General features: G+C 34.2%; 2 protein-coding genes across 11 annotated transcripts; both read right to left on the bottom strand.

Moving 5' to 3' along the window:
- Positions 1-488: 488 nt before the first annotated feature.
- LOC7487865 (DEAD-box ATP-dependent RNA helicase 46) lies at positions 489-6,482 on the bottom strand. The gene is made up of 9 exons (XM_024609204.2): positions 6,339-6,482; positions 5,760-6,096; positions 5,444-5,587; positions 5,094-5,162; positions 4,292-4,561; positions 3,766-4,116; positions 3,312-3,589; positions 1,810-2,184; positions 489-1,394 (listed from the first exon to the last, which is right to left on the bottom strand). The coding sequence occupies exons 2-9, from the start codon at positions 6,081-6,083 to the stop codon at positions 818-820; spliced, it is 2,388 nt and encodes a 795-aa protein (XP_024464972.1). The 5' UTR covers positions 6,084-6,096; positions 6,339-6,482; the 3' UTR covers positions 489-817.
- An 8,211-nt stretch (positions 6,483-14,693) lies between these two features.
- LOC7487866 (DNA (cytosine-5)-methyltransferase DRM2) lies at positions 14,694-23,562 on the bottom strand. 10 transcript variants are annotated; one of them, XM_052445753.1, is made up of 14 exons: positions 23,402-23,517; positions 21,805-21,891; positions 20,370-20,453; positions 20,113-20,171; positions 19,801-19,938; positions 18,781-18,889; positions 18,615-18,661; positions 18,366-18,465; positions 18,239-18,285; positions 17,440-17,553; positions 17,006-17,105; positions 16,331-16,419; positions 15,476-16,198; positions 14,694-15,266 (listed from the first exon to the last, which is right to left on the bottom strand). In XM_052445753.1, the coding sequence occupies exons 4-14, from the start codon at positions 20,113-20,115 to the stop codon at positions 14,832-14,834; spliced, it is 1,905 nt and encodes a 634-aa protein (XP_052301713.1). In that variant the 5' UTR covers positions 20,116-20,171; positions 20,370-20,453; positions 21,805-21,891; positions 23,402-23,517; the 3' UTR covers positions 14,694-14,831. The 10 variants fall into 10 exon arrangements, with proteins under 10 accessions (XP_052301713.1, XP_052301710.1, XP_024447037.1 ...); XM_052445750.1 differs by having other exon boundaries at positions 20,113-20,156; XM_024591269.2 differs by lacking the exon at positions 21,805-21,891 and having other exon boundaries at positions 23,402-23,562.
- Between the last annotated feature and the right edge of the window lie 347 nt (positions 23,563-23,909).

Raw genomic sequence — 23,909 nt, 5'->3', positions numbered from 1 at the left:
TTCATTGTCTTATTAAAGGTGAGCCTAATCTTTGGTCATGTAAAGGCATATAGCTATTTTGGTTTTTTCTGTGGTTAATGCCCTAAGTTTTAGCTTAATTATGTTAGGATTAGTTATCACTCCATGTTGACTCCTGCTCAAGAAGACTGGTAATCTTGCAGCTGCTAATTAACATGTTCATTGCCTCTAGGCTCTAGCCCTTCAAAGGCAGGCATTTAAGTTTAGCTTTCATTGCCTTCGGCTCTTGTTAAATTTGTTTGAAAAAGGCCTCGAAAGAAGTATGATTTTTTTTCATGGACAAAACTGAATGAGTTGAGAGATTTTATCATGGAGAGGAAGGAGACGATGGACATCCAGGAGCATGAACTGAGATCATTTTTGAGACTCCAGCAGCAATTAATAATGATTCGGCTGGTCATTCCCAGTCAAGCACATAAACGACATTACGAGCACAGAAATACAGAGATGAAGGATTACTGTTCAAACACTTTCCACCAAACGATCAAGAAGATTAACTAAAAGGATTATGGTTGCAGAGTTGTACAGAAAATACATTATAAAATTCATAGCTTGTTATGTTTTACATACATTTAAACAGAATCTCTGAGAAAGGGACTTCCGGTTAAAGTTTTTCATTGTTTAGAATTAAGGGGCACATCCACCAAAAATCAACTACCCACCTTTATTCCCCTTGTTATGGCTACGATTCCCCTGCTGCTCTCAGCGGCTGCACCAAAAGGAACCGTACAAAACAAAACAAAACAAAACAAAACAAAACGGACCACATCTACTATCAGCAAAACCATCATCAAGGAGATCAGTGGCGTTTTTCCTCTGCTCCTCGAAACATGCCATTATCATCTGGAGGTATCATGCCATCTTCATCGGCTGGAATCATTCCCTCCTCCTCTTCTTCTCCAACATAAGAACGAGGCCCAGCATTAAATCCTCTATCATGTCCACTGCTCGGTGATCTCCCCCGCTCCTGCTGGGCATGGTAAGAGGATGGCCGACTTTGTTCGATCATTTCCTTGTGGAAACTCCCACCACTACCATGATAAGGGGATCGAGACCTCTCGCGGTGGACTTGACGTGGTGGGGATGCCCGACCCCTTTCCATTATTGCCTTGTGAAAACTGCTACCACCACCACCAGCACTAGGTGATCGAGACCTCTCGTGCTGAATTTGAACAGGGATGGATGCCCGACCCTTTTCCATCATTGCCTGGTGAAAACTGCGCACTGGTGGAGCCCTATCATGCCTGTCCGGGCTCCGACTATGGCTTTTATCATGGTTCCAACTTTTACTGCGATCACCCCAACCTGATCCCTTGTCAGGGCTCCGATTGTGATTGTGGCCTTTATCATGTCCATCACCGTATCCCCGATCATACCTGTCCACAAGTATCAAAGGCATTTCCTACCGTTACAACACTAGGAACAGCAGTAATAGCTTGGAATTCATTTGCATCTTCACAAATTCAACTTTAACCCAAATAAAGTACATAAAACAGTTCTTATGATAGCAAAACGCAAAGGTCATTTATTAAAACCATGAAGAACCTAAATGCAAAAAACAGATTGCCATGGAGTTGAAAGAAAACAAAAAAATAAGGCTACTGCAAAAGACAAACAAAAAAAAAAACAATGTTACAATCATTATTAGTACAATGGAATAACTTAAATAAAAGAAATGCTGTGCTGGACGCAACAAGTTCCCATTTCTGTAAAATCACTTCATACTTCCAAGGTAGCCCAAATGAAAATAAGATATTTAAAGTTATGAAGAATTCAAATTAGCCAATGTACCTGTCCCGCGACTCATGGTCATTTCCACGGCCTCCACCTCTTTCTGGTCTGCTAGAAGAGGAGTTGGACATTCCCCAACTACCCCTTCCACCATAACCAAAATCACTGCGTCCACCGCGCCCCCCATCATGACCGCCAGAGCCCCAACGTCTAAACCTTCCCATCCCCCCACCACCACGTGAAGCCATATCACGTATCTCTGGAGGGACCTGCTGATTTGCTCCTTCCAGAACTTTGATGAGATCTGAAGCATGCTTTGCATCCTGGTCACCAAAGAATGTGTAGGCCACTCCAGTGGCCCCTGCCCTCCCAGTTCTCCCAATCCTGTGAACATAATCTTCCACTCCAGTAGGGAAGTCATAATTGATAACCACTCTGAAACAAATTCAAAACTAATTATTACCATACTGATTTATCTTGTCAACTCAGACAAGAAAATCAGGAAATGTGAAAAAACATGTATGGTATCAATGAAGTGTGGACAACTCATAACATATTCCTCTAAGTTCATCATCCAAACATTAGTTGGTATAGAAAATCCAAATGACAGAATGATGGAATCGAGATATACAAAGCTTCTGCATGAGCAAAAAACTGGCAGCCATTGCACAAAAGGGCACACAATGGGATGCAGAAGACACATGTGCTTCCAAATAAAGACTTGAAACTCCTAGAATTCTCATTTAGTTAGTGTAAGCAATGCAAATAAAGATGTCCAAAGCTTTGTCTAATGAAAAATCTTTCCAAACACTTTTTTCAGAAAGTTCTACAAATCTTTGCATAAATTTATCAGGTATTTTGATTAAAACTTAGGTTGCTTTCTGATTAATTCAATGCAGGAATACTAAGACAATTGAGGGCCAGGACGGAAATACGATTGGAGAGGCAAAATGTAGGCTCAGTTTGTTTGCCAGAAAACCAACTGATTTTGGAAACAAATTCCATGGAAATTATTCTGAGAAAACAAAATATCCATGATGTTTGGCTATGTTATGTGAAACCACTGGACAATGTTTTCCAGTATTTGGCATGAACCAGAAATCGACTTCATATTACCTTTTTTGAATAATAAAATTGGTATAACAAACTATCTTTTTTAATGATAATAACTTTAATACAATTTTTTTGCAGGTTCTTCAAGCTATTGAATCTTTAGGATACGCTTTCCCTTTGTGGAGAGGGGAAAACAAATTCCCCCAAACAAAGCATAATTTTTCAATCTCTGGAAAACATTCCTTTGACTGGTTTTCCTAAGTTGCACCAAACATGGAAAACTAAAAATGTTTTTCAAATAAACATAGCCTAAGAGAAGAAAAGGTAAATTTTTTCAAAATTTGCTGACATCCCAAAGAAATACAGCATGCAGCCAGGCTCAGGAATCAAGATATTATAACTGTATTGTATACAATTTCCCTGAAGCTAAATAACTTAACAATTAATAAGACCACAGTGTGTAATCAATACAAACATTCTAGCTACAATATATAGGGACAGTCCCTAACCTGATATCTTTAATGTCTAGTCCTCGAGCAGCTACGTCAGTAGCTACAAGTATTGGAGACCTCCCAGTTCGGAACTGACTCAGAACATAATCCCTCTCGCTCTGAGATTTGTCACCATGAATAGCAGCAGCTCCAAATTGGCGGGTTAGGTTGCGAGAAAGTTGATCACACATCTTCTTGGTTGAGCAAAAAATAATAATCTTTGATCCAGATTCTTGTGACCGCAATATCTGCTCTAACCGTCTATGTTTTTCCAAGGGTGCCAATAATTCAACATACTGAAAGAGCATAACACATACAAGTTATTCAACCAAACAAATGCTTATGAATATACTCTTGCTCTTAAGTAACACTGAAATGGAAGGAAGTTTAAAAGGACAAAACATCTAATCTATTTGTTAAAAGTCCAAATTTACTTTGGGCCACATCAGAACAGAAAAGGTAGAGTTCAGACCTGTGTGATTGACTTGTTTGCCACAAGCTCATCTACGTTGCCGATATTAACCTGAACAGGATTGACAAGAAGATCTGCTGCAATTTTTCTAACTTCCTTTGGCCAAGTTGCTGTGTACATGAGGGTCTGGCGACGAGCAGGCACTTCCTTTACAATCTTTCGTATCTGGGGTTCAAAACCCATGTCCAACATGCGATCAGCCTCATCTAGTACAAGGTAAGAAACTTGACTGAGGCTAACTCTCCTCATTTCAAGAATGTCATTCAAGCGACCAGGAGTGGCAACCACAATATCTGCTCCTCTGTCTAGTTCTTTTAACTGGGGACCCTTTGGTGCTCCTCCATACAAGCACTGAAAGACAACATATCATAGAAAACATGAGTCACATCACAAAAAGGCATTAATAAAAAAAAAAAAACTCAGAATATATTAATAAATAGATTAACAAATAATTTTGGACCAGAAAATACACATACATGTGAACAGATCTACATAACACATGCATATTAAACCATGAATAGCATACCGTGCAGGAAAATCTTGATGATTTTCCAAACTTCACAGCTTCAACTTGTATCTGTGTTGCCAGTTCTCTTGTTGGTGACAGTACCAGCACTGTTGGACCCAGTCGAGGGTCATTACAGCTGCGCTTGAGATGGATAAAGCCTGGAATTAGGTAACCTAGTGTTTTACCCGAACCAGTCTTGGCAACGGCCACTATATCTCTACTTTGCAATGCGATCGGCCATGATTGTGCCTGAATTGGAGTTGGGGCAGAGAACCCTGCATTGAGTACCTGGAAAAAGCAAAAACCCAGCAAGGACCATAAGCTGAGGTACTGGCTTCAAGATTCTGGTCGATTTTCTTTGGACTTATAGAGTGGTGAATGGCAGAAGAAGCATCATCCCCCATATGCAGTCGGCAAATGCTTGCTGATGCAAGCTGGAGCAGGAGGAGGCCTCTTCTTCCGTTCGGACCAAGTGGTAGACTATAACATCACCAATGACAGTCCCAGCCACGAACTTGGGCGATTCAGAAAACCCTCCCAAAAAAATGGTCCACCATATAAGGGCGCTCCAAATTATATGCAAGGCCCCAAAGGGAGGGCAGCACAGCGTACGACATTAGCTCCTCGCAGGAGCAAATATCGCACCTGCGACAAAAAGTACAGAGGGCAAAAGCATTAACGAGTCTGAAACTCAACATTGGACCTCCATCAATCACATAACTTAGCATGAGAAACACTTTTCATGGTTTTTCTAACTTACAAGAGCTCCACGCCTCAGGTTCTCTATACACAGAGAGAATAAGGAACTAGAAACGCATACCTCTTTTAAAATCTCGGAAGGAAAGCCAGTAGTTTCAAATGATGTTAGAGGAGGGGGCACTTCATCACCCTGTGAATAGTTATCAGGGAAAATTTTAACATCTTATCTAATGATCAACTACAAAGTTAATATAAACAAGGACTGCATGCAGGTTCTAAACCACTCATGCTCTCACAGATTAATTTCACAAAAATAATTATGTAGCAAATAGGCTAATCTATTTTTAAATGCAAACATCAAACATTCCTATAAGAATGTCCACAAAAAAAAAATCATGTCCGGTGATAGGGGAGTGAAGCAGGGAAGAAAGAGATAGATTAAGCAGGGAAGAAAGAAATCCATGAACTCACAGTGACAGTTATTTCATGGCGGCGGCGATAAGCCTCTCCAGACATACCACTTCCTCCAGCTGATGATCCATATACCCGAGCAGAGAGTCCATTGGCTGTTCCATTTGGGACATTTTCAGATTGAATTGCTGCACCTCTTGCACTCTAAGAAAAATTAAGGACGTCGCATCAGATCACCGCAAAACAAAATTACATCTTGGTGAGGATCTATATGCAGGAAAGCTTAAACAGACAATTCAATACTACCACACATTCACATTCTTTATGGTTTGAAATCATATATCAACACTGTCGTAACTTTGATGGCAATCCATACCTGATTACTACTGCTAATACTCCTGGTTACAGCATCAGGTTTTGATCCAGCATTGTTGGCTCTTCCATACCTATCATCTTCCTTAACCGAGGGATTATACCCCCGATGAGAAGACTGGTGAACTTGAACAGAAGAAGTAATGGGTAGTGACGAAACAGACTTCGGCAGAGTAGGCCTCTCATACTGAGTAACATTGGTCTCTGGATTCCAAAAATAAAGGTAACCGGTTTTACCATCAACTAAACCTCTCCATGGTTTCGGGAGAGTCGGGTCCTCCGGTGCATACCGTGGACCCACGGAAGACGCAGTCGCTGTAGCGGCCATTTTAATCAAAACCCTAAAATAATTACCCCAATAAGCTTAAATGAGTAAAACAAATAAATTAAAAAAAACTTTAAAAAATTAATCAGAAAAAAAAAGAAATGAAAAGGCAGATCTAATTAATTAATACAAGTATTTTCTCATCGATCAAACAGGTTACAGAGACCCTTGATTCTATACTTTCTAAGATCAAACAGATTCAGATCTGATATCAGAAATAACAATAATAATTTTGGACCATAGAAGAGAAAATAGTACCTGACGGCGTCGTTGCAAAGAGAAAAGAGGAATGCTGTGGTTCTTTCTCTCTCCCACCCTCTCTGAATGTTTTAGATGCTTTTTAGAGAGAGGAGTGTTGAGAGAGGAAAGAGGGAGGCACCTACCACGGAGCGTGTATTTATAGAATATGGCAGCAAAGCGGAGCAGATATTATTACTTATTTTAAAGTAAATTATTATTCTTGGTCTCTAAGTTTTCAAACCATTATAACTTAGTCCTTCTTGTTTGGAACCCTTGACATTAGTCCCTTTGTTCTCCTTTTTTCCTAAACTAATGAAATAAATAAACGAGTGAATTAATTAAATAAATTAAACTAAACTTTTAAGAAAAAAACAGTGTAGATGAATCAATGTTCCTGTGATCTTTATTATAGAGTAAATATCATGCATTGTAATTTTTACTCCTTTTTTCTGTTTTTTTTATATTTTATCCTTTAATATTTTATTTTCTAGAAATTTAGACTTAGTAATTTATTTCTATTTTCATTTTATTTTTTGTCATTGTATAAAAAAAACATGTTGGCATTAAGTTAATGTTTGATTTTGCAAAAAAGATTTTGATTTTATTATTTATAAGAAATTAGGGCCAAGGGAGACCAAATTTGAAAATGGTTGAGAATGCAGCCCTTTTCTCAGCCCATTTACTATTCATCTACCGCAATTTTTACAAAAATACGTCTTGAGATTTTTCTTAAATTCCATTTGTCTTTTTAAATTGAAAATTATACATTTTGATCCAAAATTTAATTTTGTTCAAAGTTTAGGTTCCTGATTTAAGGTGATGAGAAAGGAAGTTGTTAGAAAACAGAAAAGGTAAGAGAAAGTCATTGGTTATCCATGTTCCAGCAATGAAAAAACTAGTACTTGATATCAATTGATTTCATTCGATGATAGAAGTTCTATTAAGATGTTTTTTTTTTGCTTGATCTTGTTGGAAAAATTAGATTAAAGTTGAGAAATAAAAAAAATTATTTAATTTTATATTCTTGGACCCATTTAGGAGTGTTTTAGGTTGAGAGATTAGTTTATTAATGTATAAATGGTGTGTTTTGGGTTTTTTTTCGTTAACATAGGTTGGGAAATGGTTTTTCGGATTGAAAACCCCACAACTCAATTTTTTTACCACTTATCTGGTGATTGAAATTTGAAAATGAAGATGACACATCGTTTGTTTCTTTAAAACAAAATAAAAACAAAGAAAAAGATCGAACGACATGTTGCCCTCCCTTTAACATAAAAAAAAAGAAGAAAGAGACATGGCCTCCTACTTTTTAGGCCAATCATGCTAGCTCATCTAGAGTCATAAAAGTTTTACTTTTTTTTTCTTATTAAGATTATAGCCTTTGTTTTTATACTTGCAAGTGTTTTTTTGTACAACCCTTCATAATATTTTTTTTTAATAAAAATTCATTTGATTACTTGTGTATACCTATTTTTATTATTGTGTAGTTAAATAAATAAATGATTTAAAAAAATAAAGTTGTTAGACTCAATTAGATCATGTAATTGGCGAGTTAACTTGAGTTGATTCAAAAACGTTATCACCTCAGTATTTAAGAATTAATGTTACAATGTTGTTACCTTAAAGAAAAATATTAAGTGAAATCGGGTTTTTGCTTAGTTAAGTGAGTCGTACTTTGACTTGCTTAGTCGATCGGATCATATAAAGTTGACTCCAATCTGATACAGTTTAAAACCCAAGTTAGACATGGCCTAACCATGCGAGACTTTAGTTTTCATTGAAGTTGATTAAAACATTAACAACACTTACAAAGACTTTTATTTTTACATTAGAAATTAACTTTTGATTCGACATGTTCTCGCTAGTTACGACTCAACTCCATTTCTCGAGTGCTTTTGTGGATTGTGTGTTGGATATAAGCAAATAAGATTCCAATTATCGAACATAAATCATGGAATTCTCTATTTTTACCCTATTGCAAGGCTAAATGCCAAACTTGGTGGAATCAGACTCGGACTACACATAAAATATCATCATCATCAACCAACCATTCCTTCAGGGTTTTTATTTGCATGTGTGTGCATATGTGTCTAGCATGTAACATGTTATCGCATAAAAGAAATTGCATATATGAAAATACAATAAGGAAAAAAATATGTTTTCAGGTCGTTGATCAATAATGAATCACAAGATGATGGTGTGTTAACCAGTCCAATAAAAAGCCTTTGGTCTTGTTTGTCCACTGATGGTGGTCATGTAGCCAACCAATAAGGGAAATCAGTTATGACAAAGTTTGGTTGTGCCCTTTAATTTTTTGGATTTTTTTACTACTAACGGTGGAATTTTTTGGACACCACAAGTTTTGATTGGGGAGGGGTGGTGTTTCTTTCTTAGGGTGGTTACGAGGAGAATAGTGGTTGGACAATGGAGAAATGGCGTCTTGTTTCACTATTAGTGAGAAGAAAAAAAGAGACATGCGCTAAGCTCAGGTATGGTGTGGGTCATAGTATGTTTATGAGCTTGTTTGGTTTGATGGTTCAAATATTTTCTGATTTGATCTAACGATCCATGTCTCAATGGTTTTAAATTGAATTTATAGTTGTCATTCATTTGGGCTGTGTCTGGTATGGGTAAGCTTAGATTAGGTTTATGAGCCAACAACTGAGATTTAGTGGGTTTTTAGAATGGAGAGCTATGATTTGTTTGGGTTTTGATTGGGTGTACGTAAGCTTAGATCAGGCTTTTGAATCAACAAATGGGATTTAGTAGATGTTTAGATCAAATGACTAGATCTCTTTCCCTTTTTCTTTCTTTTTTTTCAATGGCCTAAATCTTTTTTTCTTAAAGCCTAAATTTCTTCAGCGAAGAAAAGGCGGAAAAAAAAAGGGAGGGTGAATTAATTCTGCAAGACTTTCTCTAAACTTTCTAAACTTTTAAAACCTAAAACAAATGAGTTCTCTCAAATGGTGCACTAACTATTTATATCTAATGCATCATGATTAATCATATCTTATCGCATTGCCCCATATCAAGTGGGTTGTAATTATTATATATATTTTGATAAAGTTAAAATAAGTGTAAAAATAATTTTGACCATCGAAAAATAATATTTTTTTACTTTAAGGAAAAATACTTTAATCTTGAAATGATGGAATTGACATTGATAAATAATTTTTTACCAGTTTTGACATGGCAAATTCAATTTTGATTGCAAAACAATGGTTTTGGGCAATTTTGATGGGAAACCCGATGTGATCGTAGAAAGACAAGTTTGACATCGATAAACCAATTTTGACGTGGTAAACTTGGTTTTGATCATAAAATGATAAAACTGGTCAATTTTAATAGGAAACCTGATTTTCATTGTAAAATGACATATTTGACCTCAATAATCTAATTTTGACCAATTTTGATGCAAAAAACTTGGTTTTGACCGTAAGATGATGGTTTTGGCCAATGTTTGATAGAAAACTCAATTTTGATAGCTCTGTTTTTCCTTTGAAAAAATTATTTTTACCTGAAAAATCTTTTTTGAACTGGAAACATTGTTTTCGATTTCTTTTTTTGTGACAGGGCCAAAATGGGTTAGGACACCCACGATGGAGCATAAGTAGTTAATTGTGGATTGTAACAGTAATTCTCCTTCTTTTTTTGTTTCTTTAATTTTTTTCTACTCTAGTTATCTAATTTTGTTTTTTTTTTATTTCATCCCTTCACATACAATTGAGCTTGATATTTTATTTATATGTGCTTCTTACTAGGTTATCATGGGCTAAAAAAATCCAACATTGGATTGATGCTCGACTTTGTAAGAAAAAGATTTGATTTTATTGTTTATAAGAATGAAAATAAGGGGAGTAGAATTGAAAGTGGGTGAAAAATGTATATTTTTCTTTACCCATCATTATTCATTCATCCCTTTTTAGGGCAAGATGCCTTGAGTTTTTTCTCAAATCTTATTTTGATCTATTTGGTTTGAAAATTATACATTTTAGTCTAAAATTTTATTTTGTTTGTGTTTAAATCCCTGACTAAAGATCATTTAGAAACGAGGGAGGATAGAGAATGTCATTGGTTATCTATATTCTGGTAACAAAAAACCTATTCTAGGTGTCAATGGGTTTAATTAGATGATATAAGATCTATTTAGGTGTTTTTTCATCTTCATCTTGCTAGAAAGGGTAGATAAGTGTTGAGAACAAAAAATCTTTTTCAATTTAGTTTTGTGTTCTTAAACCATTTTAGGTTGAGGAGTTGATTTGTTGACATTCTAAGGGTGCTTCTTTGGTGTTTTTAGGTTCATAAAGCTTGGAAAATGGCTTTTGATTAGAAGAATTTTGTCTTAATTTTCCAACCACCACCCCCACAAAGATTGGATATCTTAACCTGTATTTATTTCTCAAATTCATGACTTATTCTTTAGTTAGTGCCAACAACTCTTTTCAACAATTATAGGTGCATATAATCTTCAATCTATTTTATTAAACCTATGCATCAAATTTTTTTCTTTGTAATTAATTTTTTTCATCTAGAAAAAATAGGAGCAATGCCTAAAAATTTGTTTTTTAACGTTCAATTATTTTTTGTTCAACCCGCAATGGAGCATAAGCCACTAACTAGTCATTAACATAAAATAAGAGAGGAGGTGAATTCATTATTCACCTCCTCATAAAGCACTATTTACTAGAAAAATACTTTGTTTTTTTTTAATTTCATTTTCATCCTTCAATATGGGATTGTTGGGGATTGAGATTCATAATTTTTCTAATTTATTTTTATAGGGTTATCCCTATCTCATAATTTGATTCACGGGTTTACAGGGTCAGTTTAGGTTAGCTCAAGTTATTTTTTTATCCTTTCTTTTATTGATTTATTTTTCAATATCATCCTTAAACATAGGGATGCTTTGAAATTAGGCTTTTTAATTTTTTTGATTTACTTTCTATTGCATTATCCTAGTCTTATAACTCGAATCGTAGATTTTTCAAGTCAACTCGGGTTAACTCAGATAATTTTTTTTTCCTTTTCTTTATTAATTTTTTTTTTCAATTTCACCGTTCAACATTTAGATGCTTTGAAATTAGGCTTTATATTTTGTTTTTCAATTTGTTTTATACTAGGTTATCCTAGTCTCATGAACCAAGTCACAAGTTCAGTAAATCAACCCTGATTGACCGTGGTTGATCTAGTATATTGTCATCTTGATATTAAAAAATTATCGTCCAATATATTATTGTTTCAATGTTTTTTTTTAAAAAAAAGATGTACTCTTAAATTTTTCTTTTAATCAAATCATATTTTTACTAATCATTCAAGTTGATTTTAGACTCGTAATTCAACCGGGTTACATTAGTTCAACCCCTACAAGGTTTAATTTATAAATTAAGCTACATAATTTGTTTCAGTTTACTTTAGATAAGGTTATCAAGGTCTCAAAAAAGATCGTAACATTGGATTGATTCTCAATTTTACAAAAAAAAATATCGATTGAGAAATGAACTTTATGATATGTTTCAATTTACTTTCTATAAATTTATCACAATCTCAACAAAATATCCTAACGTTAGGTTGATCCTCTATTTTGCAAAAAAGCATTCGATTTTATTTTTTTGTAGATGTTTTGTATTTTAAGGTCTAACAATTTTTTTTCATTTCCATCCTTCAACATTGCATTAATTAAGAATTAGGATTCATAATTTGTTTGAATTTATTTTCTATGGAGTTATCGCGATCTTAAAAAAATTCTGGCATCAAGTTGATGCCAAATTTGCAAAAAAGAAAATCAAATTTATAATTTGTAACTGTTTTTTTTTTTTAAGAACCTTTAATTTTTTCTGTTTTCCATTGATTTTTTTTCACTCTTCAATATTTGTTCATTGTGAATTGAACTTCATAATTTGTTTTAATTTTATTTTTATGAAGTTATTGTTATCTCAAAAAAATATCTCGATTCTGGATTGATACTCCATTTTATTTCAATTTTTTTAAGTGTTTTTTATTTTAAGTCTGTTAACTTTTTTATTGATTTTTTTTCATTTTTATTATTTAACATTGTATTAATTGAGAATTAAATTTTATAATTTATTTTGATTTATTTTTAAAAATGTTTACAATACCTAAACATTTTGAGAATTGAGAATTGAAAAGACCAAAGTTTCTACAATGTTAATGTTTTTATATTGCAGAAAGCATTTTACCTTATGAAATACATAACCAATAATTATTGCTTTGGTTTTTTTTAACCGAATAGAGATCATTAGAATGAGAGATTCAAAGCATTGAATTCAATCTTCCAGCCTGCTTTAATTTTCTGCTTCTAGTGCAAATTTCTCTTTTAGTACTTTCCTTGTAAGGTTAGGCCTTACTATTGTGAAAATGGAAACAATGTATGCTTCAAACCTGTTTTTTCAATGAACTATTATTTGGGCTAAGTTTCAGCTTTATTCTTAATCAGTAATATAATTTTACTAAACATTTGTATTATTAGTTTAGAGAAATGAGATATTGTATTTTAATTCTCTTGGATAATCTTAAACTTTTTATATACCCTTTGCATAAATGTAATTCTTTCAAATTTTAACAACATAATTAAATTCGGGTAAAGTTTTGGATCAGGTAGAGTAATTTCTATACCTGATCCAAAACCTGACTTTATCCTTACAAGTTTTACTCACATCCAAACTATATATTAGATTTTTGACCCATTTGGGTATATTTAAATCAGTATTCATCGAATTCAAATAAAATTTCCATCCCTACTTACAAATTACTAAATATACTAAATACGTAGGGAGTTTACTATAGTAGCTGATTTTTTTATTTTCATCCTTAAACTTTTTTTTAATTGTAGCTTTCTATGCCTAATTCAATGACTAAAAAAATTGTTGAGGATGGATAAAATTGAAACAAATGGGATCAAAGTGTAAAATAAGGAGAAACCTCATGTCTAATCTAAAATTTGACATAAAGTGTATTTTCACCCTAATACTTTCCTTTTTCTTTTTTTCATAGTCCCTACATTTTTTGCAATCTTAATTTGGTCCCAAAGTTCATTTTCTTAACATTTTAGGTCTTAAGTTCGAGAGAGAAGAGAAATTCATTTAAAAAGAGCAAAGATAATGAAAGTGGTCGGTTTGTCCATTTTTTAAAGATGAAACTAGTAGTTCTTGGTGTCGACGAGTTCTATTAGATGAGAGTAATTCAATAGTAGTAGATTTTTCCTATAAACATGCATGAAAAAGAAGATTAAGTTCCATTTAGATTTTTTTCATTCGGTTTATTTTCACTTTTTGGGTGATTTTGGAATGTTTCAAAGTTGACATGTGGTTTAGAAAGATTTTTATGGTGTTTGTTAGATGTTTTTTTTTTTGTGAAAATAAATTGAAAAATAAATTATCAACCCAAAAAACCCATCGTCACAGTGATGGTTGAAATTCAGGCTGGTTCTCAACAAGTGGCATTTCAGTACAAAAAAAAAATACAAGGTATTATAAAAATAAAAAATTTGATGTAAATGATCATATATGCCCAAGTGGCGTTTTCCCAATTTTCTTTTTTTTTGTAGGTGATTCTTAAGATTTCTTAATGACTTTTTTTTCTGGTAAACTTGAAATTTCTTAATGACCTTTTTTTTATGGGGTAAACTTCATTTTGATACATATAATCTCTTTGATAATCCACAGAATACTCTCTCTCTTTTTTATTTTTTTAATATTAGGTCAAGGGTTCGAAAGGTTTCCATATTCATTAAATGATATCATGGCCTACTTTTTAAATTCCTTGTTCTTTCCTCTCTTTATTTTTTTCTTGTTTTGAAATATTATGTTGCTATACAATTTGGTGCTAGAAGAGAATTTATAATTATTTAAAAAATACACCTAGGCACAGGCAAGAAATCAATTTTTAAAAAAATATTTAGGAATATTATATTATCATATAATTTGATAATAAAAGATCAAAAAAAAGTATCATGTCGATCATTGAAATTTAACAGCACTAGTACAAATTCTCACAGCCAAGACAATGTTTTTTCAAGTTAAAAAAAAAAAAAAAATTGATGAAAAATCTTACTCCAACGTGCAGCACAGCAGGTGGCCGTGAAACGTCTAATTCCACCATAATCATTAAAGATAAAAGTTTTCCACCAGAGAATATGTGCTGACTGCGTACAGCGACTCATCTGCAAAGTGTTCAGAAGGCCAAAATAGCACAGCAATATTGATTTGGAAATCATGATCTACCAAGTCGACTAAAATAGGTCTAATTACTAGCAACCATTATCCTCGAGATAAAAGAGCAACCTTCCATCAAGACTGATTCATTAATCTCAGCACGAGAGGAATTCCGGCAGCACCTTCGTAAGACGAGGCCCACTGAACAACTTTAACCTCCTAATTTTAATATTCTTCTCATTGTAAGCACATAAATTTTGACAAATTGTTAGGCGGTCTATCATTATTAAACTGACATAAAAATGGAAATGGAAAAAAAATTCTGAAAAAATAGCTAAATTCAACTGTATCTAGATGTTAAATTCTTAACCACATCTAGGATACGACAGTAATCAAAGAAGAGGGAAGATTCTTTGCCCTCAAGTCCATCACGGTGATGGCGATTGCTACCTGCCAGATTGTTGCATGGACTCCCCCCCACAACAAGATCAAAACTGCCATACATGTTCATCAACTGCTCCAACCTATCAGCAGTTAGGTGTTGCACATCTTCAATGTGGATCAAATTCCCAGTCTGATTTGTTTGCTCCCACCAGCAACTCATGATACTCCTATTCACATTTGAGATCTCAACTGACACCACATTCTTCAAACGAATACCAAGCCGATGAAGAGCTACTTCGGCACCACCGATTCCAGAGAAAAGAGACAGAACATTGATCCCTCCTGGGAACAAGTCTTTCAAACTTGACAGATGATAAGCAACAGTATCAACCTGAAAGAGTAAAAATATGAGAGCAAAATGCAACATAAAGCTAGAAAAGCAAAGTTAAAATGAAATTTCAGTAAATATATAGAGGAAAACACATGAGCTTTCTGAAGGAAATTCGTGACAGAATATTAATTCATGCAAATATTGAATCACAGGTCAGAAATGATTTGATGCACAGCCATGGATTATGCAATTAATGCTATGAAACTCACCTGGAATGAGTTACCTAGTGACTTGTATCTGTCAGTCCTACTTATACCGCCTCCCCTGGTGTGGTTCCTTGGAAATCCCAAAAGCATTTCAACTTCATCAGCCTCAAGAGGAGCAACCTTATTCCTTCCAACCCAAACCAGGTTCCATTTCCGACATTCATCCATTATAAACTTCTGGACATGCAAAGGGGGCTCCCCTTCATAGGCTTCGAGGGCCTTCCGTATCCTCTCTGTCAGCTTTGCACTAGCAATGCAAGTCTGTAAGCAATTCAGTTTTGTTCTCTCATCCCATGCAGGCCACCATTTCCTTGTTAAGGGTAGAGCTTCATGTATTGTGTTTGGAGGAAGCGGAAGAAGAGGAAATCTGTTATGAATGGGAAGATTGTGAACGTACCCCCTTTTCCTTGCAGCAGCACAAAAGTGCTTGGAATCCACAAATTCTGGCTCCACATCGTACAAAAACCTTGAAATTGTCTGCCAAACCCCTTTTGGAGCCAGAGCTACATTTTCATAATAAAAGAAGGGGGGCCCAATGGCAGCCTCTGAAAGTGTTCTACGAGTAACAATTCCTGGTTCTGTAGGCACCCCAAACCCAACCATTGGATTTGGGAGCCGAACTCCCTCATCATCTCCATTCTCCAACCCCTTCTGCCTTTTCTTTTCCAACACGTCAGACTCCAAAAAACTCCTCTTCTTCTGTTTGTCCAAATGCTTAGGCTTTTTCTGCAAAAATAAGAGATAAAAAATGAGATATTATGGACCTTGTAAACATAGTGTTATAAAAATGAACACAAAATGCATGTTAGATGTTTTTTATGAACCACAAATGCATGTTGGACAAATACATAAAACTACCTCATCTTCAGCAAAGAAAGCATCCTCTGCCTTTGCAATTTGAGCTGCACAAATGAAATCTGCCAGCTCTGAAATTGTGGCTTCCGTTCCTACAACATATGACGGAGGCACACATCAACTAGGCCCAGGTATATTACAACATTACAGAAATTCATCTGTGCTCCAAAAGTTCCATAGCAGAAAACTAGAAACAGAAGCAGCACACATATACTCTCATCAACAAGTGCTGATCAAACCAAAACAAAAGATTGAGTTGACACAGAAATCAAAATATCAGATCCTTAGATGTAGACCACAGAAACTCAAACCTTGTCCACCCGATGCATCAAATAACATTAAAAAAAAAATGGATAAGCAAGGTAGATATGAAAAATCAGCATGTAGGATCATAGTGTGGCTCTTCACGGAGCATAAAATTATCATTGGCAATAAGATTTGAAGCAAAAGCAATTACTTCGATATGTCATGCAGCAAGCTCTTCATGGAGCATAACATTATCATTGACAATAAGATTTGAAGCAAAAGCAATTACTTCCATATGTCATGCAGCAAGCTCTTCATGGAGCATAACATTATCATTGACAATAAGATTTGAAGCAAAAGCAATTACTTCCATATGTCATGCAGCGAACCATGCCAAACCATTACAAATTTGCTACAATTTACAGAGCATACCACATCTAGTTATGGCTATTGAAGCATCTGCCTCTTTGTAACCCATCCTTCTTAAAAAGGCTAATTTATTATCCTCGTCAGAAACAGTCTTTGTAATTACCTGCAGATAAATCAATCAGAACACAAACTAGTACAAGTCTGACAGAAAAAGAAAATACAATATTTATTCATAAGCCTGAAAGAAACTTATACAGAGTCGTGTATGTGTTCATAAGGGCATGCAAGCATACAATTTCAATAACCAAGATTTCAATATTCTATTGTATATACAGAGGCATGTATCTGTAGCCAAAAAACTTCAGAAATTTGCAGATTGCACGTGTCTCTGCAGCAAAGACACAAACAGTGCTAGGAAATGATATCACATAGCATATAAATCAAAACCATATATCATAATCAATAAAGTACTCTACATAGCCAAAGAGATTAGCTACCTCATCATCAGCACTATCTACATCTGAAAAATCATCCAGAAAGCTCCCTTCATGTCCTGAGGAGCAATGATCAGAATCATTGTTGGGCTGTTCTTGAGGAGATTTTCCAATGGCCTGCATTAAATAGATAACAAAAAATTCAAAGATCAAAATAACTGAGGGTAGCAGCCAAAAAGAGGCAGGGTTGATTCGAGTGATCAACACATATAGTTCATAGATTTGCTTAGTGATATCTCTCACGTAAAGAGTGACAGACCATTGATTGAGACCATCAAGTTCGTGTAATTGGTCTAATAGCAAATCGCATTAATCTTCCTCGCAAGTTTGAGATACCTGTGATTCACAGGCTGTGAACTTGACATATTTATAATTCCATTACTGCTATGCTCATTATATGTAGAGGCTACTAGCTGGATGCCTAAGACAGCACTGCTTTGATATACTGACAGGGCAGCCACGTGGGATTCTTAAAATTTTAAGCCAGAGTATAGATAAATTCACATGGTAGATAGTTAGCATTGAATAAATCTTAATAGAAATAGCTGAAAGCCACTGATTTTTTATATAGCTATAGCCTACAGAATTGATAACATACACCTTGTGACAATGTGATTTCTGGAGTACAGGAAAAAAAACCCTTGTGATTTGCTTGTGCTAGTTATTGGGAACATGACATTGTAGTTTAACTAATCAACAAGACAATTGTAAAGTGAATGCCAGGGTCATCTCAATCACCATACAAAATTGAAGTGGAGTTAACATGGTAATTGGCTATTGGAATAGGTTGACAGTATCTTACTGCGTATGTGAGGAGAGTTTCCAAAACTGAATCTGCATCTCCCTCTCCTGAAAATATAGCAAAGAGATATTGTTGGATTTTTAATGGTAAATTTGAATGGTGGACAAAGCAAGTCAAAAACCTTTACCATTTTCCTTAATTGCTTTGGCAACCATTTTCTCTGCAAACCCCATCCCTACAAAACGATCAAATAATTTGGAGCCAGAAGAGCTTGCAGATGAACTTGTCTTCAAGAGGAAAATGGAAATCAATTGTCAGTATCAACAAAAAAAAATTGTATCAGCCTGCAATAGCTGCCCACCTTCTGATCTACTCGCAATCAGCATATATTTAAAATAAATGATAAGAAATTTTGAGGATTCAAGATGAGCGTCACCGAGTACTTAAGAAGTGTTTCGAGTATTGAATCTTCATCTTCCTCTCCTGAATAAGTAACTAACCAGAATTACAAAGAAGCCTTTGATGGAAAGAAGTGTGTATACATGTAGGTGTACACATAATACTAACATGCATATTTATTTCAGATTGAAACAGCAGAGAACCTTTACAGTTTTCCTGAATTGCTTCGGCAACCATTTTTTCAGGAAACCCCATTTTTACAAAATGATCAATCATTTTGGAACCAGAAGATGAACCTACAGATGAGCTTGCCTTGAGGCAACAAAGGAATTACATGTTAGTTATGCAATGAGTACCTACATTGTCTATATAAACCAAATAAACTCATACACATATACAAATGTTCCTCAAAACCACCAGCAATTTCCATGTAACATCATTGCACAACTTAGAGGCTAACTAGATATATAAAAAAGCGGGTGCATGACTTTTAGAGAGCATATTCCTCCACAAAAAACAGAAATTTGTAGGAATTGAGATTTTGTAAGATATATGTCAAACAAGACAGATTATATCTCCTTATAACATGCATGAGTGTGAAATCCATACATGCAAATGAAAAATGTAAGCAACATTAAACATTCAACCAGTATTCAGCTAAGGATTAATCTTACATCTGGTCACTGTACATTTTCTTAATGTGGCTCCACTACTCCATTTTTATTTAGTTGGTCCCTCAACTCTAGAAAATTTCTGAAAGTGGTCCCTCTACTCTAGAAATTTTTTGAATACGGGCCCTCCCAATTTACCCAAAATTCTTAATAACATGTCATAAAAGTGAACACTTGTCAAGAATTAAGGTAAATAGGATGGAAGTTGGACAAAGGGACCACATTAAGAAATTTTCTTGAGTAGAGGGCCAAATTAAATAAGAAGAGAAGACAGGCAGGCCACATTAAAAGAATGTCAAGGGTACATGGACCAACTATACAATTAATCCCAGCAGGATTCAATCCATAAGAACATTCAATAAATGAAACAGTGGCCTCATCAAATAATTCTTCAATGGCAAAAAAACATATTGTTACCCAGATGGCACCAATTTTTCGAAATCAACAATAAAATTCTCTATATTGCAATAACTTCTTTGTAATTTTCCCATTTGACTCACAAAAAACAAAAAATGACAATAAAAATCCCAACAAAAAATAAAAACCACTCACCTCCGCTGAGCTTGACCTAGTTTCCACTTGAGGAAGTCTCAGACTTGATGATGAAGATGAGGCAAAATTCTCAATTTCCTTTTCATCTTCACTGTCCCAGTCGAAATCATCATTATCTCCGCATAAAGAATCACCATCCTGCACAAATTTATAAACAAATACAAGCACAAAACCAACATACATGAAACTTGATTAGGTATGAAAACATTTATTGTACTTTTAAATTCGTTAGTCAAATTATCAGCAATGCAAGGAAAGGGAAAAATATAAAACAAATTAACATGAAAAATAGAATGTGGAAAGAAAAGGTACCATTCTTTGACAGCTACAGTTGGGCCCAATTCAAAGATTTTAAGCTGTAAAAGAAATAACTGCGAAAGTTACAGACAAATGCAAACCATTAATGCAAGAGAAATCATAACATACTCCCATTGTATTGCTCCCTTACTCATATAAAAGAGGGACCTATGGATAGGTTATTATGGTGGCTCCCACTTTTATGTGAGTGAGGGAGCACTAAAACAGGAGTAAAATACCTAATCCAAAGCATAACTACTAAAAGCCATTACCAAATTATAGTCCCACCAAAGTGGAGTTCTGGAAAGGAGAATCTATAGATTGTCCTACCATTCAGCAGTTTTTGCATGAAGTGCCTGCTTCCAAGAATCAAACACACAACCTTAAGATTGAAAGTACAAGATTTGTACCTTTATACCATTCAATGGACCAAGCAAAATATAAATAACAAGGCAATAATAATAATAATAATAATAATAATAATAATAATAATATATATATGTATATCAAAGGCCATAGCTAGATTTGAAGAACCCTAAAACTTGCACAGAGGAATTGAAAGTATGATCGCCAACGAAGAATTAACAACACCCATTAATAATAACTATTGCGCAAACAACTAAGGGCAAAAGAAAAAATAGGCCAAACTACATCATGTAGCCAAACCCGAGAGTAGAGTTTTTTTTTTTTTAATTCAGTTATGCAAATGACTACAACTCAGAGGTAATTTGTAATTTCAGATTTACAGGGTAATTCCATGATTTCTAGATTTGCTAGAAATTTATAGTTCTTGTATCTTTTGGTAGTCCTTGGATAAATGGCTAGTCGTTTAGATTCTTTCCATGTTCTAGGGGGTGTTTGTTTTTGTGGTTGAACTTGCTTTTCAAATTTGTTTTCACCTAAAAAAAATCAAATCAATGCTTTTCAATGGTTTTGATGTGCTTATATCAAAAATAAAAATCTGAAAAAAATTCATTTTGATGCATTTTCAATTGAAAAGCACCTTGCACCTCATAAAACACACACTGAATAAGAATAGTAGTGTTTACTTGTGCAGGAATGTAAGACACTATTGCACTAGGAATACTAGAAAATCAATATGTTATACAGCCTTCAATCAACTAGAATGCATTATTTCAGCAATTATGTTTTAAGTATGTGAGGAATCCATCTCAGATGTAAGTCCTAAGTAAAGCGTAATTGTTTGGGTTTTCTTCTCTCTATGATTCTCAGACACCCTTCTTCATATCTTCAATCCTAAGTTGCTGTCCCAGAATTCAACTGACTGTTCCAGCATCCTGATTAATCCCTCAAACATCCATACATTTGTCCCTAGTTCAATTCACAAACCATAAATGCATTTTTCTTTTATTTAAACCCTAAAATCCCTGATTTTTCCAGGCCCTATGACACCAAAATATAGTTAATGAGCATAAACTCATACCTCTCCAGATTCAACCAGTTTCCTGGTTCCACCTAGGCATGTTATCATCAAGGAATCTAACACCTCCCCCATTGGTCTATCATGTGTCATTTATATGCTCCGGTGATTTCAGAATACAGTACGAGACTTCAAGTCATTAAACTAACCTTCATGGTTAGTGATGAATGAATGCAAAAGAAAAGATGTAAGCACTTTAAAGCACTATCATCCATTGATGAATAGTGGCAAGAAAACAAGATTTTACAAAAGAAAGCAGCAATCACCATAAAACACTTGCTGGAAAGAAACTCAAATCTGCCCTGCTACACTTTGTTTAAAGCTTCCATCTTTGGTATGTTGTCCACAAAAATCTAACAAGAAATTCAGTATATGACATTGGCCACAATCATTAGAATAAGAATGATCCAAAGAAAGCACTCGCTGATTTTTTTTTCTTGTAAAACCCTAACATCTCTGTGATTACAAGTAGCATAACATTCCAATATCCAAACACTCCACATGCAAATGCAATAACTAAACAGACTTCACATAAATAAATGTAAATAGCTTTCATGTTATTACTATGCTTTCAAGTTCTTGCTAAGCCAAACAAAATATTCCCCAGTTAGCCTCTGAAATCACATTAGTATTTAGAATAATAGTATGAGATATTAATATTAGCTTCATGGTTATCAATTAATGAATGCAAAATAAGGACACAATCACTTTAGAGTAATGTTAAACAATGAAATAAGATTTTATGAGAGGAAGCACATGTAAAATACTTGCCGGACAGAAACTCAGACCTGTCCTGTATGACTCAGTTTAAGTGGTGTTTGGTTCATGGAATCGTAGGAGAAAGTGAATCAGGAAAGTGGTATTCCAAGGATCATTATAACAAGGATATGATGGTAATCTATATTAACTATACGATTTCCAACCAAAAGTAATACTTAGGAACTGCCAATAAAACATAAAGGTTTTATATTTCTAGGGATCTCTTTCCATGGCACCACATTCCCTGGAGAGTGATCCCAGATGAGAAAGTCAAAGTTCTGTGAACCAAAAACCACCTTAAAGTTTCAATCTTACGTATGACATCAACAAAAATCTAACAGAATTTTGTTATATAGCGCTGGCAACAACCATTAGAGTAAGAGTTTTTCTACATGCGAAACAGGTCCGAAGATAGGCCAACTCAATGAATTCTTGCAATAAAACCCTAGTCATTCCATGATTATAAATGCCTTAACATTGCCATATCTCTAAAGTAATCACCAATTATAAAAACCTAATCATTCCATGATTATAAATGCCTTAACATTGCCATATCTCTAAAGTAATCACCAATTATAAAACCCTAAACATTCCATGATTTTAAATGCCTTAACATTGCCATATATCTTTTATTAACACAAATGTCATCACCAAAGAGACTTCGATGAACATATTTAAAAATAGGCCAACCAAAAACATATAAGCAAAAGACATAAGACCCACATTCTGTACTAAAAATGTTATAACAAAATCTGAGGCACGAGAAATAGAGGCTATAACCCTTAAAAATTCGACAGGTAATCATAACTAAACCAGTAACTCTTTATAACCTATAAAGAAAACAAAAAGATAGCTGTTTACACCCCGTATTCTCCATTTACACAAAAGTAAACCTAACCAAGAAGGAACAATCACTGTTAAATTAAATATAATGAGATCGAAAAGAAAATTTTGCTCCCTTGAATGAACATTTTACGATTTTCTATTGAACTTCAATTCTTACATTAAATAAAAAAAAATCGTTTCTTGACTGTGGGACAAAAATTAGAATTGCCCAAGAAAATATAAGTAATTTTCTTTTTGGAGAGAGAGTGGAGAAATTACCGACTCGCATGCGAAAACAGTTCGAGAGCGAGAAAGAGAGTTGTTGGGGGTGAGAGTTGAGAGAGAACACGTATAGAGAAAAGGAAGAACAAAAGGCAGCGATATAATTTATTAGTAAGGGAAAAAACAATAACCTTGATACCCTAATTTTATCTCTTGGTTAAGAAGATATGCTATTTTTTTATTTTTTTCTTGATTATTTTCTTTTGAGGCTTTTGAGTTTTTTTATCTTAAAAGTCGCGCTATCTTGTTTGGTAAGAAATAGCTTTATGATAGTGTTTGATGTTAAGATTAAAATATATAAATTTAATTTTTTATATTTAGATTATATTGACGTTTTAATATTAAAAATAAATTTTAAAAAAGAAAAAATATATTATTTTAATATATTTTTAAATGAAAAATACTTTAAAAAGTAATCTTTACCACACTCTCAAGTAGGCATTAAAAGAGCTAAAAACTTAAAATCTTCATTTAAGTATTTGTATGCTGGTAGTTTTTGTAGTTA

Source organism: Populus trichocarpa, chromosome 1 (genome assembly GCF_000002775.5).
Source record: "Populus trichocarpa isolate Nisqually-1 chromosome 1, P.trichocarpa_v4.1, whole genome shotgun sequence".
Lineage (NCBI taxonomy): Eukaryota > Viridiplantae > Streptophyta > Magnoliopsida > Malpighiales > Salicaceae > Populus > Populus trichocarpa.
Note: the sequence above shows the minus strand (reverse complement) of the source record. Positions and strands in the feature narration are given on the sequence as shown.

Bases quoted from the DNA above. Each gene is read 5' to 3' on its own strand.
- LOC7487865 (XM_024609204.2), bottom strand. From the start codon at position 6,083: ATGGCCGCTACAGCGACTGCGTCTTCCGTGGGTCCACGGTATGCACCG. The intron at 4,117-4,291 runs GTATGCTATTCA...GTTGTCTTTCAG, and splicing joins CATCAAGATTTTCCTGCACG to TGCTTGTATGGAGGAGCACC. The intron at 3,590-3,765 runs GTCTGAACTCTA...ATGCTCTTTCAG, and splicing joins CAAACAAGTCAATCACACAG to TATGTTGAATTATTGGCACC.
- LOC7487866 (XM_024591269.2), bottom strand. The intron at 17,554-18,238 runs GTAAGATACTGT...TATTTAATGCAG, and splicing joins AAACTCTCCTCACATACGCA to GCCATTGGAAAATCTCCTCA. The intron at 15,267-15,475 runs GTGAGTTTCATA...TTACTCTTTCAG, and splicing joins CACTAGGTAACTCATTCCAG to GTTGATACTGTTGCTTATCA.